At 43.0% G+C, this 15,528-nt stretch overlaps 3 protein-coding genes across 3 annotated transcripts in view; 2 read left to right on the top strand and 1 right to left on the bottom strand.

Moving 5' to 3' along the window:
- Positions 1–15,528, top strand: part of LOC126562065 (proton channel OtopLc-like) — a 187,292-nt gene that overhangs the window by 14,933 nt on the left and 156,831 nt on the right. The gene's annotated exons all lie outside the window — the stretch shown is intronic.
- LOC126557354 (mitochondrial protein C2orf69 homolog) lies at positions 2,301–4,233 on the bottom strand. The gene is made up of 4 exons (XM_050213095.1): positions 3,943–4,233; positions 3,488–3,720; positions 3,270–3,411; positions 2,301–3,191 (listed from the first exon to the last, which is right to left on the bottom strand). The coding sequence occupies exons 1-4, from the start codon at positions 4,231–4,233 to the stop codon at positions 2,340–2,342; spliced, it is 1,518 nt and encodes a 505-aa protein (XP_050069052.1). The 3' UTR covers positions 2,301–2,339.
- Positions 5,834–7,037, top strand: LOC126558886 (TWiK family of potassium channels protein 18). Its single transcript, XM_050214972.1, has 2 exons — positions 5,834–6,884; positions 6,971–7,037. The coding sequence occupies exon 1, from the start codon at positions 5,834–5,836 to the stop codon at positions 6,881–6,883; it is 1,050 nt and encodes a 349-aa protein (XP_050070929.1). The 3' UTR covers position 6,884; positions 6,971–7,037.

The following is a 15,528-nucleotide window of genomic DNA, read 5'->3' as shown; positions in this document are numbered from 1 at the left end:
CCGTATTTTTTTTATAAAGAAATAATTGCAAGATAAAACGAGAGCCGTTTTGGTATATTGTTGCTGCTGCTAATAGGGATGAGAATAACAACTCCTTTCAAGGAATTCATTCATTCTTCCGCACACTCGAGTGTGATTTGATTACCTTAACTACTCTATTGGGAATCGTTATAAATCGTTTGCGATTCGATTCCTAACAGAGTTGTAAAAACTGTTTGTGAGGAATTTATTTAAATCATTCCTTTTTCTTGACTTAACGACCTACTAAAATACGCCAACCATCTACTAGACTTGCTGAAACCACGTAGTTGGATAGTCAGTCCTTAGTAAAGTCAAACATTAGAAAGATGTAAATCACTTACTCACTCTCTTCCTCAATACGTAGTAACACTTGTTGTGAATGGCAAGCTTCTTAAAGGTTGTAAAAATGACCTACAATACATGTATGGTAACACACGAGCTATAATTAAAATATATTTTATTATTATAATTAAGAGGAATTTAAAACTAAAACCTGTTCCCCCACAAGTGGAGCGTTCTAGAATGGGTGATGATGAAATTGGGAAACGATTATGATCTGCCTGTGTGAATGTATGTGTATGTGTGTGATTTTTTTTCTTCTCAAAAATATTGATTCATTTTAAAATCAAAAGAGAGCTTACAATACGGACAAATTTACAATTAAATTGAGCAAAGCATGCTTGCATGATTAACACGTGTTCAACGCTCGCATCACCGCATCAATTCGGGTGATGTTGAGCGCAGTTGGCTGAGAGATCCTTATTTTTCATGTTTTGGTCTATTGCCCACCAAACTACGATCTTTTCATTAGTGATAGAGATGCAATAGCACGTTTGCTCTTGACGAGAGTGAAATGATAGCTGCCATTTTCACAGCGTTAAATGTGTTAAAAGAAACACCCCCCCCCCCCTCCCCCACCTCGCTCCCCATCGTACATAGGCTGGGGTTTAAAACAAAAGCGTGTATAGCCACACAGGACGCGCACGCACAATTACACACACACACAAATTTACATACATCACATTCACAATTGTTCGCTTTTAAAATTATCGTTGCTACATACCACCGCGAGGAATTATTTTGCTTATGCGGGAAAATTATAATAGTACCTTGCATGTTTTTTTTTCTGTCGTTTGTTTTTTAATTACCGAGCCTATTTTATCAAATAGGGCAAACGGTAACCACACACACACACACACAAACAACAACTAGAAGCAACAGAAGCAGCTAGTTGTTACAAATTATTGATTAGCATATTATTGTATTAAATACATAAATACTCCCCCCCTAGTTGCCGGGCTAGCTCATCCCTATCCTTCAATCTAGCATCCCTATCCATCCATACAAGAACACACATGCACACCACACTCCCACACACACAATCAAACTAGCTCTTTTGTTTTTTACGCGCATCACCTTATCATATTGCACGGTCCTAAAGGACACTCTTATTCGCTACTTCTAAGGGAGTGGGCGAACCTAATTCCTTGTCGATTTGGGAAGGCGTTTTTAAATGCTTCCGATGCATTGGAAGACACACGCGAATCGAATGAAATATGGGGCCGGCCCATACGATTGGAAATACTGCAGTTATGGGTATTCTAAATCGGACACTTGGAATTTGGCCGTTCTCCCTTCTTTTCGATGCATTTATTGGTTTCCTAGAGTTGTAAAACAACATCAAAAATGTGCAGAACGGCCGAATTCGAAATGTCCGATTTTGCATACCCAGCACTGTACGAGGTAGCAGACAGGTGAAGCAGGTGAGAAGCATCTGCTCACTACAGCAAGAAGAGAGATTTTGTTTCTAGGGGAGTGAGTCATAATAATTGAAGAGTGAATAACAAAAACAGTGACAAAATCTCTTTGAGCTGATTTGAATCGAATAGTTTGACAAGCAGAATTAAACTCATTCACTCACTCCATACTATGACACCGAATACTATACGGCTGGGTGGTGGTGGAGGTGGCACAACGGCACCAATCTTTACGCGACAGAACCGGAGTTCAAATTCCATTCCAAGAAGAATAAAAAGAAGCGACTATACAGCTTCATTTATCCTGTGTGTATGTGTGTGGCTGAGGGGCGCTTAGGGGCGGCGAAGAAGAAGAAGTATTTGTGTGTCGGAGGTTTAGCATATGCAAAAAAAAACTTCCGGTTTAGCATCCGGTAAAATCTAACATGGCAAACACCTCTACTCTGTCGAGTGTGTATGTATGTTGAAGGGGGAGGGTGGGGGGAAATGTTGTGGCAAAAAATTAATCCTCCTGTCCTAAATGAATACCGAAATGTAGTTCATACAATCGTGTCCCGATTGTCAGTTGTCGTGCTGCATGCTATTATCACCCTTGTCCTCGCCCGTCTCCATCGCGGTGACTGCCACCATCGGTACATCGTCTTCCTCCTCGAGCTCTTCCCCCTCGCTACCGTCTCCATCGAGTGCGGTGGCATCCTTTACGATTGTTTCATCACCCACCGTACTGTACTCATCATGGCCTGGTGAATCGATACCCTGCTGCTGCTGCTGTTGCTCCTGCTGTTGCAGCTCCTGCTCATCATTATCGTCCGGTGGTGACCGCGGATAATTACCACCGGCGCCGGGATGATGCTGTACGAGCGGGACCGGCTGCGGCTGGTGCAGCTGCTGCGAGAACAGACTGATCTGATGCTGGCGAAATCGGTTCAGCACGTCAAAGTGCGTGTACAGGTTGGTGGAGTTCGCTTCGCTCGGGTAGAGGTGGCGATCGAAAGCCGCCCCGAGCCGCTTCAGCAGATCGGTAAACGCTTTCTCCTCCTTCCGTATCCACGGACGGTGATCGTCCTGGATCTGATATGGTGTAACGTGTACGTGCACATTGATGCACAACCGACAGAGCGTTTCGAGCAGGCTGCGGGACGTAATCCAGGTGTTTTTGCCACCACCATGCCCACCATCCAACCAGTACATATCGCTAATGCGTGACACCAACCGCATCATCGTGCTGTCGTCCGGTGTGAGCGTTTTGTAGTAGTGGAACTCGTAGATGAACTGGTTCAGCACCACGCAACCTTTGCTGAAACCGATCAGCTTCAGGCTGGCCTTGTCGAGGTTCAAATTTTCGCGCCACCATAACAGTTCGACCAGGTTCGGTTCGGCCGACTCGGTGCCGGATGCGTCATAGATATTGCTCTGGGCGAAACAGATGTTAGAAACGGATTAGAAAGAGCTAAACGCAACCACGGAAAGGGAAGCGCTTCTGTAGCTTACCTGCAAGATATCGACATTGTTCTGTTTGCACGGCAGTACGTCACCACCGTAACCCTTGGTGCTGGAAGCGCTCAGCAGCTTGTGTAGGAAGTCCTGATCCAGGATGGGTTTCGTTAGTTTTTTCGTGAGATTTATCAGCAACCTGGCGAAGAAAAAAAGATTAAACACTCGTAAAAAAAAGCATCAAAGCCTCCGAGGTTGCAAATTCTTTCCCTTACTCCTCGAGATGCTGCAGCGAAAAGTGCATGGGCGTATGGTCCGGTATACCAGCATTGTTGCCACGCACGAAATTGTCGAAACAGCTGAACGTGCTGTACTCCATCCGCATCGGACGCACCACCACAATGTGCGACTGGGGAAAGGATTCCCGCAGCAGTAGGGCTGTGTTTTCCAAATTCCATTTGATGTAGTTCTTGTTGTCCCGGTTCGATTCCATCTTTTCCGGAATATCCTATCAGGGGGCGAGAAAAGGGCACATTGAATAGGATTCCGAAATGAAACCAACAAATGAGCAGATCTTCATCATGCGACAAATCATTGGAGAAGATGGTGGGAGCCGCAGCTACACTCCTACCATCGCTTCATTGATTTTAAAGCTGCATATGGTAGCATACGCCAGGGAAAAACTCGGCGTCTTCTCACAGATTAAATTCCAACCAAAAATCCAACCTACCTGCACATCACCGCCGAAATAAACGATGGCACTGCACTTATCCTTCGGCGCGTTGCCACCGCGCAACAATGGCGGACAGTAGATAATACTATTGGTACGATTCTGGTAGCCCTTGACGCCATTGATTCGGCAGGGTGTACCCTTATTGCTGGACTGCACCGGTGGTTGCTGTTGCTGCTGCTGCTGCTGCTGTGCCGGTGCAATCGATGGCCCGGTATCCGCTTCCGCGTCATTGGTAGCGAGCGAAGTGGTCACCGTTGGTGGCGGATCGTTACAGCGTACGTTACTCATTGCTATTCGAATTGGCGCCTTTTTTGCTCATCAACTAAACACTCTGCAAAACAGTAAAACAAACAACCGAAACTATATTAGTCTTAGATGCGCTCGTTTGCTAGATATGTTGCTGTAATATGTACACCCGTTTAGAATTTGTGGTTTACGAATCAATGTATGAAGCGTTCCAGCTTCAACCAGGTTGTTTCGCGACTGATGTAGCGTCCGAAAGAAGTGAAAGCTAACTAAACGCTTCCATCGGTTACTTATCGGTGCAGATTATTGGCGGCGCTGTCACATAGGCACATAGGCTTCTATTCTAATTTCCCATCAAACTACGCCTGACTTGCATATTTTCTCTCTCTTTCTCTCTCGCTCTTTTTTTCTTCTAAGATACATCAACCACTTTCGACTATCCAGAGGATCCAATTTCCGTCTCCGTTCCGATTTCTCCACCATAGATCCACGCCATTCCATGCCACAAACGTGACGTGATTTTAAGTTCATCAGGAGATCGAGAAGCGGCAGTAGCCCTTCGTATGTTTTGCTGTTGTGACGAAGAGAATCCCGATCTGATCTAGCAACCAGTATCACACATGCACGCATCAAAATGAAACGTACTGCACATGCGCTAGAGATATGCCACCATCTGAGTAGGAAGTGAGTGAGTGAATTTAATCCCGTCATGCGAAATTATTGAATTCAAATCAGCTCAAAGCGTTCCTAGGGAACCGGACGGTTTTCTCTGTGGGAGATCCACAGAGAGAAAGAGAAAGGGAGAGAGAGAGAGAAAGAGAGAGAGGGAGAGTATAACTTCGAAAATAAGCTATTGTAATGTATTAGGTTTTCATGGATCTTTGAAGAGTGAGTGAATGATTTGAATCTTTTAACCCACTCTTCTTTTGTGATTCAAATCATTCAAAAGAGTGAGTTCATCTTTAACAGGCGAGCGCGCGCGCGCACGCACACCCAACCTCTTTTACATCAGAATGTAATGAGTGAAGAAAAAAAAATAATAAAGTGGTCAGTTGATGGATATGCAAAGAGAGGGAAGCAAAAAGGGCGCGCGCATCAGACCAACCAACGAAGACCGAATGTTTAAAATTAGTTCTTGTTTTGCCCGTCTAAATTTACTCAGCATTACCAACAAGGAGAGCATTCGGCGCAACATAGATAGGACTGGCGCACGGTCGGCGAGTCCAAAAGTGACCCTGTGTGTGTGTGTGTATTTTTCACCCTCTTTCACAACACCACACATCTCGTCACATGCGATCCAGTCACGGGCAAGTGTCGTCCATCTACCAATCTGTCCGGACGGTGACCAAGCAATCCAACAAAGACTACCGGGTTACTGGCGTGAGTTCTGCCCGAAAAACAGGAACCATACACCACCCCACCCACTTCACATCAAACGGGAGGGGGGGTAGTGCCACACACATGTGTGTGGGTTTGTGTGCGTGTGTGTGCACGTGCGTTAGTGTTATTGTGTGGTGCAAAGCAGCCATTTTTTTCTCTCCTCTTCTCCAGTGCGTAGTGTAGTGTGGATTCCCCGCCGATTGCGGAAAACGGAAAGAAAAAAAAATCAAGAGATCCCGAAAACACACACAACGAGTCAACCATGATCCGGCAACGGTCGTCGGTGCGAAGCCGCGGTTCATCCTCCACCACGATCAGCGATCCTCGCGAGAAGGTAAAGGACTGCTGCCGCAAGTTTGTCGCCTTCATGTGCACCCAGGTCGGGGTGGGTGGTTTAATAGTGGCGTACGCACTGGTCGGGGCGGCCAGCTTTATGTCGATCGAAACGCAAGAACCGAACCCACTGATCGAGCATGTCGTTACGCTGCGGCGAAATTGTGCCGCCGAGCTGTGGGACGTCACCGAGCAGCTAAACCTGTTCAACAGCTCGATCTGGCATTACGAGGCGGATCTGGTGCTAAAGCGCTACCAGGACGATTTTGCCGAAGCAATCCGGCGCGGCTACGATGGCCGATCGCCGGAGGAGGTGTGGAACTTCCCTGCCGCGCTCATGTTCTGTCTGGCAGTGTTTACGATGATCGGGTACGGCAATATGGTACCGCGGACCGCTTGGGGCAAGGGTGCGACAGTCATTTACGCCACGTTTGGCATACCGCTGTACATACTGTACTTTATGAACATGGGCAAGGTGCTCGCGTCCACGTTCAAGTGGCTGTACACCTGGTTCCACGAGTGTAGCCATCGGAGCGACGAGGACGGTGGGCTCGCGCTGGAGGAAGGCCCGGGTGGACTAGCGCCCCGCAAGCGTATTATCGTGCCGACTACAGCCTGCCTGTGGGTGATCACCATATACATCGCCACCGGGACGATCATGTTTGCCGAGTGGGAAAAGTGGACCTATCTCGATTCGGCCTACTTCTGTGTGACCAGCCTGTGCAAGATCGGGATCGGCGATCTAGTGCCGGGCGCGAACATACTGGACTCGCAGAGCGGCAAACCGACCAAGCTGGTCATTAACTTCGTGTACATGCTGCTCGGGATGGGGCTGGTCGCGATGTGCTACATACTGATGCGGGAGGAGGTGCGGATCAAGATGCAGGAGATTAAGGAGGATACGCGCCTGTGCCTGGAGGATCTGAGCGCCAAATTTGCCAAGTGCTGCGGTACGAAAGACTCGCAGTACTATGACTAAGGTGCGGGCTAACACTGCAACATATGCGTCCATCAACAACAAACACTCTTTTGTGTGTATATGTGTTTGTGGTTTTCTCGTTCCCAGTGACCAATTCCATGTCCATGTTTAAGGAGCAGCAGGAGAAGACGAAGCAGAAGAATTGATGCCTTCCCAGCCGTAAGCGCTGATGTATTAGTAGTGTAACAACTTTTTATCAAGATTATCTCAAGCGAATAGGCGCGCGAACTATAGAAGCAGCCAAAATATTTAAAAAAAATCACACACCAACTCCACGTTGATGTTCAGATGTGGGAAACAAACCAACAAAAAAAAGAACCCTTTTTTGTAATATGAATCACACACCGTTCATCAAAAATAAAACGCCAGCTATCAATCGATTTCCTATATTTGAATTAAACGTCTTCATTGAAAAAATAATGGCTTAGTGAATCAACTCCACCTCCGACGCATTAAAACCGGAGTATACTCAGGAAAAAAAAATCCGGAATTTACTAGTTAATTAGAATTAATCCGGAGTTATTACTCCGAAGTAATTTGGAGTAATCTCCCATATTAACTCCGAATTCAACTTCGGAATGCACTGCGGAATCAGTTGCACGTTACTCCGGAGTTAACTTCAACAAAGAACGAAGACAGACGCCAATACGTGGCACCCAGATGGAGTATTTTCGCCCTCTAAACTAACAACCAATTTCTCGCCAATAATCGTGCTTCCTCCCATCAAGGATCTTGCGTGAGTGGCTTGATACGAAACACACGTGATTTTATACTCTCAGCAAAGCTAATCGCGTGTTGGGTCTCATTACTCGTTTTTTCGTAAAATGTCCGTAAAATCCTTGATGTCTAATAGTGTCTTAATGTCTCTAAAAGGGCCTGCAAGGCTTTGTACTTTTGTTGAGTTGCGCTTGTGTCGTTTGGACGACTGATAGAATGACGGCCATTACTACAATAGTCACTCTTCGGTTCCTTTCGGGTTACCACAATGCATCAATTTCCTCACCACCGCTGTCGCTTGTTAAGCCTCGAATCCCCACAAATCATCCATTCTCACTCCCAAGCTTCCTTTCACCGCTTGGGACATTTGCCCAGCAACATTAATGCTGCTTTCCTTCTTTTCTGTATCTCCCTACATACGCATTCGTGTCACCTGGGTCTTAGACCTCCTCTCCACGTCTTAATGAGAATGTCTTTGTCCTCATGACTGTAAAGTTCTACTTGACTTCATTCTAGCGTTTGTCCCCTTCATTTTGACCGACGTCCAGAAATGCCTCGCCTCATGTCTAGTTCTTCTCGGAATCCCTGAAACGCAGATATTTGAAATCAATAAAATAAAAAATAAAATCGCTTATCATTCGTAGTAGGCTAATCGATAGCCAATATAAACTCAAGATTATTTTTTCCAGCCAATACTCATTTCGCCATTCCTTCTATCAACAATTTCCTGCCAATGGCATGATCTGTATCAGGCCAACAAGGGACAAAAAATGGAAATTTGAAATTTCCCGTGACCCTGGGCCTTATCAGTGCAACAGTGGAATGCAGAACAAAAAAAAAACCCCCCGGGACATTACAATCCTCTTTAATCATCACGCGACCGTACGCGGTTTCTCTGTGGCGGCTGTTTTGAAAAATGCATCCCTTCTGGGTGGCGGTGGGAGGGTGGAGTTGGAGCTGGGTAGAATTATTCTTCTCTTTGCCCTTTCGATGATGCCCAAACCAAAGAAGAATGCGCGCGCGTCCATCTGCATGTGTTGGTTTGGCGTGTGGGCTTTGTTTTTGTAGGTGGGTACAGTTTCCTTGTATGCGCGTGCGTTTTACTCCCACATCCCTTCCGCCGCTTACCTGGGCTGGCCTTTTAGCGGATGTGTGTACGTATACGTGTGTGTGTGAATGCTGGGTACGCCTGACGGGGTAGCTAGAAATGAACATAAACATTGCTAAAACATTGGCGCACTTCCTTCCATCTACTTACCACACACAACCGGCTGAACGCTCCGAGGGTGATGGAAGTGGTGGTAGGGGGGGGGGGGGGGGGGTGAGTTCGAATTTTCACCTTCCCGTTGATAGCAGCCCACTCGTTGGTAGCGTGGGGGTGGATGGATTGCTCACAAGTTGATCTGTTGTCGGATGCTTTTCCAAAACTGTTTTCCCTGCACGCACTGTTTGCGTCGGTGTATGTGTGAGTGGTTTTTGTTGTTGTTTTTTTCTTTCTCTTTCTCTTCCTCCTCTATCTTCCACCCAGATCAAGGATCATACACACAAGGGTACACACACACACACATCGCCCTTCCCCCTAGCCGCTCCGCATTACGTGAACGGGTGTGGGAAAACGCGTCCTGCTGGGTCGTCCTGCCGCTAGTCCCCTTTTCCGCTCGGTTCGCTTTGTTTGTTTTACGCCGTGCAGCAGCAAAGGGACGCCCAACATTGCCCAACCATTCCGTTCAACGCGCAGCACAAACAATAGCAGCACGGCCCAATTTTCCGCTTTGGCCACCGGAACTAGCCTCACCATACACACGCACACACACGCACACCGGACGCGCAGCAATGTGCTGCATCAGGCGTAAACAACTGCACCCGGTCCGATGTTGTCTGGACGCTCCGTCGCACTGAGTGTTGCAGGTTCCTGGGGACGCCTTACCGCACACACACACACAACAGCCCAACAACAAAACAATTTCGCGCGGATTCACACAAAACAATGGATGCTGGAATGATGCTTAACCGTAGCTTGACTCACACACAAACACTCCTAGCACCGGTTTTTTTTTTACGCCTTCTTCGTGAAACAAATAGCACACTTGCGAAAAAGGGTAAAACGCGTACACACACACACACACACACACACACACACACACACACTGTGCTGGTAATGGCAAATCGTTGTTTGCAGTGTGTTTTTTTATTGTTTTTTTTCTGTGCCGCGCTTTTGCTTCACACCGCGTTTGACTATTGTGTGTGCTGCAAACTTTTCGCTTGTTGTATACACACACAGATGCGAACGCACGCACCAGAGCGGTTTCAGTGCTGCCAAAGTCGTCGGTCAAGGGAACGCGGGCGGCCGTTTCGAACGTCAACAAGCCGCCAACCGGCGCCATATTGCCGCCAAAAAGCAATACGAGCGCGTTTATGGTTGATGGTTAGCGAGCCTGTTGTCGGTGCCGAATGTCCTCGCTGAAGCGAATGTTTCAAACTTCAAAATTTTGCCTCGAAGGGAACCGTTATCCTTCGTTTCAATGATGAAAAATATTCAACCATACTTGGATAACGATCTACCCCGTGTAGATCATGCGTTTTGCATGGGAGTTTCTATTTTCCCGGATAAGGAAGCTAACAACTTTTGATCTGCTTGTCGTATTTGTATGAAAATTTCAAAAAAGGAGAGTCTATCAGTTGGAAGATTTTTTTTAAATTTATTTATTTATTTCAATAATTTTTTGTTATATTTTGCTTCATTCATATTAAATATTAGAGCCTTTAGAGATGATATTATCTTATTTTTTAGGCACGTTTTTTTTTAAGTTCAAGGATCACCTGAAACAAGCTCTTTGGATAAGCTTTCGAGCAAAGCTTAGAGCTCGAATCCTTTCCTCTTGTCCTTATGCTGAGCTTTTAGACAGTTTGCAGCTAGGTATTATTGTAGGCGTAAAGTGGTGATGACGAAAAAGCGAATAAAGAGATTCAAATCTTACAATTCGAATTCGAATCCGTGTTACGTCTTCCATCATATGACATATACGTGCTATATGGCGAACTACTTGAGCCTTGGAATGTTTAACTCAGCCTTCCCCCTCCCCTCCTGGACGGGGTGGAAGGTTTGTGATGGGGTGTTCCACTAAAAGATGCCAGCCAAAAGACGCATCGCAGTCGATCCAGGAGAAAAATTAGTGCAAAACGAGGAAATTTCGATGCAGCAAAATCTTATGTTACGTAACAGGAGAACACACCAGCCTAAACGGTAGCAAATCTAAGATTAAAAAACGAACATAACATAATTAATGTTCTACTATACGGCGGTAAGCTGTAATATGTAATATGACGTGAACTATGCCCAACGAGAAGAGAGCAGTTTGAACATGACTCGATAGGACGCTACCTTCGCCGAACCGTGCGAACTTGGACTAGCTTCAGGATCGTGGCACAACTCCGGTGCTGGAGCAGTTGGAGAAAAATAGCGATCTGATAGTGGGCAAACCACCTACAGATAATTCAAAAGGGTGTTAAAAATCCCTCAAACAACTAATGCAGGTTCTCAATAACCTCCCCATCTTGCAACAAGAGCAATGAAAATGGACTACACAAATAGCTGATGTAATATTATTGGAGGATGCTTACCTACTTCATCTAGGAGAAATCAGCTCATCAGCTGTAGATCTGTTCGATTTCTTTCATAGTGATACGTGTACAGAAAAGAAAGGAATATTAATTTTCGATCTTAGTTTTCTTTCAATGCAAAGAACTCATAATTTAAAAAAAAATTCAAAACAAATCTTCTCAACTATTTTCCAGACATCAGATATACTTGAAGACCACGGCCCGATACTAACTCGCTCGCTATTGCGCCAAATCGTTACTGTGTGTTTGTGTACACATGCTTACAAAGTACAATGTTGATTTTCGGGGCTGCTGCTGCTGTTGCCACTGCTGACCACCAACAACTACTGTCAATGCGCGCCATGGCTGACTACTGATGCGCCGTGTTGCCGCTTCTGCTCCGCTTCGTTTTGCACACACACAAGACAACAGGAAAAGTGTTGGATTTTATCAGTAAATTTTTATTTTACAACTTGGTTTTTATTTTTTTCCCCGTGACGAAAAAAAAAAACGGATGGCCTCGATATCAATGTATATATAGGTTCATGTGTGTATGTGTTTGTTTGCCTCTTGAAATGTTTAGAATTCCTTCTTCCAGCTTCCACACACATTGTCCCGTCTTCTCTTACTTTTACTTTGTTTCTCAAATTCTGTCAATGCTATATGAAATATATATATTTATAGAACTATCCCCCTCCCTTTTCTGTTTTCGATGAGAAAACATTCAGAAAAAAGATAATTGATTATCTAAGGAACCCAGTAGTTGCCTATAAGAGTATTTGTTTTTTTTTGTTTAAGCAATCGTATCATTGATAGACTATCTTGTTTAAATTGAAAGATTGTGTAGTCGACTGTCGACCGCCATTTTCTCGTCCCAATGCCTTCAAGGGGACGCCGAGGACCCAACGGCTCACACCTGGTACTCTCACGAATCACACACCGTGCCTCTAAATGGTACTCTCACCCTTTCTTTTTCTCTCTCTCTCTCTCTCTCTCTCTCTCTCTCCCGCTCTCTCTCTTTCCCGCTACGTATGGCAATTTAGTTTCCTTTTATTTGATTCTTTACTTTATTTAGTTTTCCTGCGATAAAAACTATACTCTGCGCGACCCTGTTGTGTGTGTGTGTGTGTTTGTGTGTGAGGTTCACGACGCTACTTAAACCCACGTTTATAGTACTGGTTCAAGTACCCAATACCATTTCTATCGTACCTTTCTGATCTGTATTGTTTTTTTTTTGCATGTTTCTTCTCAGTTTTGTTTTGTAAAAATTCTATGTCATGGATTTAAATCACTACAGGATTCGCTTAAATTATTACCTTTTTTTTTTTTGCTTTTGTTTCTCAAATGTAATATTTTTGTTTTGTTTCGCTCACTTAAATATCGTAATAAAAACGTCTTGATGCAATTGTTGTAATTCCCACCATTTCTATTAACGTCTATTCGGGATCTTACACAGTGGTTAATTCGACCCGCTGCTTCTCCACTCTCTGCGTATGTGTTTGTGTGTATTGTTTTTTTTATGTGTGTGTCTATTGTTACGTGCATCACGTGTGTGTTGGAGGAGAGTAATGTTTCTGTGTTTGTAGTCTTTCTTTACACACTATTATTTGATTTTCGCTTACTGAGTTGTTCTTCAATTTCTGTCTGATTGTATACATATATTTGATTATGTTAAATACGGTTCAAATCTGTATGTGTGTTTTTTATTTATTCGTCGGACTTCTGTTTGCTTTTTTAAATCAAATGCAAAACAAAAGGTGACAAACTCAAACACAAAAAAGACCAAATCTCTGTGTGTGTGTGTGTGTGTGTGTGTGTGTGTGTGTGTGTGTAATTTTATCATATAGTTATTTTGTTGTGTTGCTTCAAAATTTGTTATTTCTGTAGTTTTTGCTTGTTTCTTACAATCTTAGGTAATATACTGTTTAAGGGAGGGGAGGGATTTTGCGTTTTTGTTTTGCAATATGTCAATATACTTTATATATATAATTTTGGGAATGGCATTTCATACGATACTTCAATAATAATCCTTCGAGATAGATGTTTTAACTGTTGTAGCATTTTCTTTTGTGCACTTTTTTTTCTTTGCTGTTTGCTTGTGTTTTTTTATAGTTACGTTCGTGTGTGAGACTTTTTCGCCTTTTCTACACACACATTTTCCATAGCCTTAGTATATACATGTTACACGAATGTATGGGTTCTTTTCTACTTTCGTGTTTTTTTCTTATTAATATTTGAAGACTTTCTTTTTTATTTCAACCTTTTTTTCTTTCTCAAATTGCCGTTTGCTTTCGACAAAGAAGAAAGCACGAATCTACTATTAAAATTAATTTATAAACTTTTATCGCTTTCGCTCTCTTACTCTCTCCTTTTCCTCTCTTTCTCTCTCTCTCTCTCTCTTTCTCTCTCTCTCTGTTTAATACACACAAAGAGGGAAGAAAGGAAGCAAAGGTTCCTCTAGTTTTGTTTATCTTATGACAAAAAATAACTAAAACAAATGCGAGAAAGAACATGTTTTTTTGCTTGTTTTGTTTACTTCTTAAGATAAAAGTTTCATCCGACGCGCAGCTACATTCTTACTCTAATACGCTTTTATAATATCGATCAAATTGAAATCAAATGCAAATTCTCTCTTTCTCTCTCTCTCTCTCTCTCTCTATCTTTCTTCACTTTCTCTCCCCTCTGGTAACTAGGTTTGTCAGACGTAACGTTTGATCGTTCGCCATTATATCTTTGCCATCTTGGTTGTGTTTCTCTCCATTTTGTTTTAGATTTGTTTTTAAAGATATACCGTAGCAGCATATTCGAAGAGCGAGAAAGATTGGAAAAATCCTGGTGATACACAATAGAGAGGGATTGGATGAACAAAATACTTAGTTGCACTGGTTATCCGTCTGTCCGAATATTCGGGGTACTATAAGGGGACTTTACAGCTGTCAAAATTGATCCGTTTTGAGTAAGGAAAATCTCAGGGATTTATTACTATTGAAATGTGTTTTTATCTTCTTGTTGTTGTTTGTTTGAATCTAGTAAAAATTAAGAATTCGCTTCTTCTTGGAGTGTATGGCAGAAATGAAGATGTATATATATACACACAAAGCTGTGCTCCTCTTCTGTTCATATATATATATATATATATATATATATATATATATTAGTATTGTTTGTTTTACGGTTTTCTTTATACACACTATATTCATTGTTCAGACTTATATTGTTTTGTCTTACGAGTTTTTTTTTCTTCGTTTAATATTTCTTTTAATGTTTAATTCTTTTGTTCCCTTTTGACATTCGTTGCGCGAGGTTTTTTTTCTTCTCTCTCTTTCTTTTTCATTACATTTCATATCTCTTCGCTATTAGCTCTTGCGCTTCACTATTTAGCGGTATTATGATTATTGGCATCAACGAATTTTCAAGTAAATTGTTTCTTTTTTCGCTTGTCTCTTTATTATTATTTTACAGAACATTGATGATCCGAATTCAACTATTATAGTTCAAGAGGAATGGAAGTGATTGGAAATAAGGGATAAAGAGAGAGAGAGAGAGAGAAAGAGGGAGGGAAAGAGAGAGAGAGAGAGAGAGAGAAAGAAAGAGGGAGGGAAAGAGTGAGAGAGGGAGAGAGAAAGGAAGTAGACAATAAAGACATTTTCTTAGCGACTTTGGACTGTTTCTCTCTCTCTCTTTCTCTCTCTCTCACCCTTTCCGACATTCACTTGATCCCTACCAAAATTGTACAGTTTTTGTTGTGTGCGTGTGCTAATTAATATTTTATTTGTGTAGCAAAAAAAAAAATTTGGTAATTCAATAAGCGAAACAAACTATACAAGAGTTCAATTACGCGTACGAGACCTTTAAATTTTACCGTAATTTAGATTTGTGTGCTTGCGTATGTGCGCGTGTGTGTGTGTGAGAATTGTTTACCTTCACAGTTGGGAGAGGCTGCTTAACACAATCCATAACAAATGGCACCTTAGGAACTCAAAACACTAGCAAATAGCCCGATAGTCTAATTTAATGACAGCTGTCATTATTTGACAGTTGAAATAAGTAATTTTAGGTTTGGTTCCATCTTAATAATCACCTTGTAGGACATGTACTGTACGACAGGTAGATTGAAGATCGTTTCATAATTTGGCAGTTTACTAATAGCATTGCATTGTACTAAAACTTACACAAACACACACAAACACATATACACATAGACACACGCTATATCGTTCTAAAATAGAGATGCTAATGAGATTCTTGGCCGAAACATCTATTACCACACTAATCAAACTAGACTAACAGACTTCTTTCTTGTCAATGATACTCTCCTTCCAATTTCG

The sequence above is a fragment of the Anopheles maculipalpis genome, chromosome X (assembly GCF_943734695.1).
Source record: "Anopheles maculipalpis chromosome X, idAnoMacuDA_375_x, whole genome shotgun sequence".
NCBI classification, from domain to species: Eukaryota; Metazoa; Arthropoda; class Insecta; order Diptera; family Culicidae; genus Anopheles; species Anopheles maculipalpis.
The sequence above is the reverse complement of the archived record's forward strand: the minus strand, read 5'-3'. Positions and strand labels throughout refer to the sequence as shown.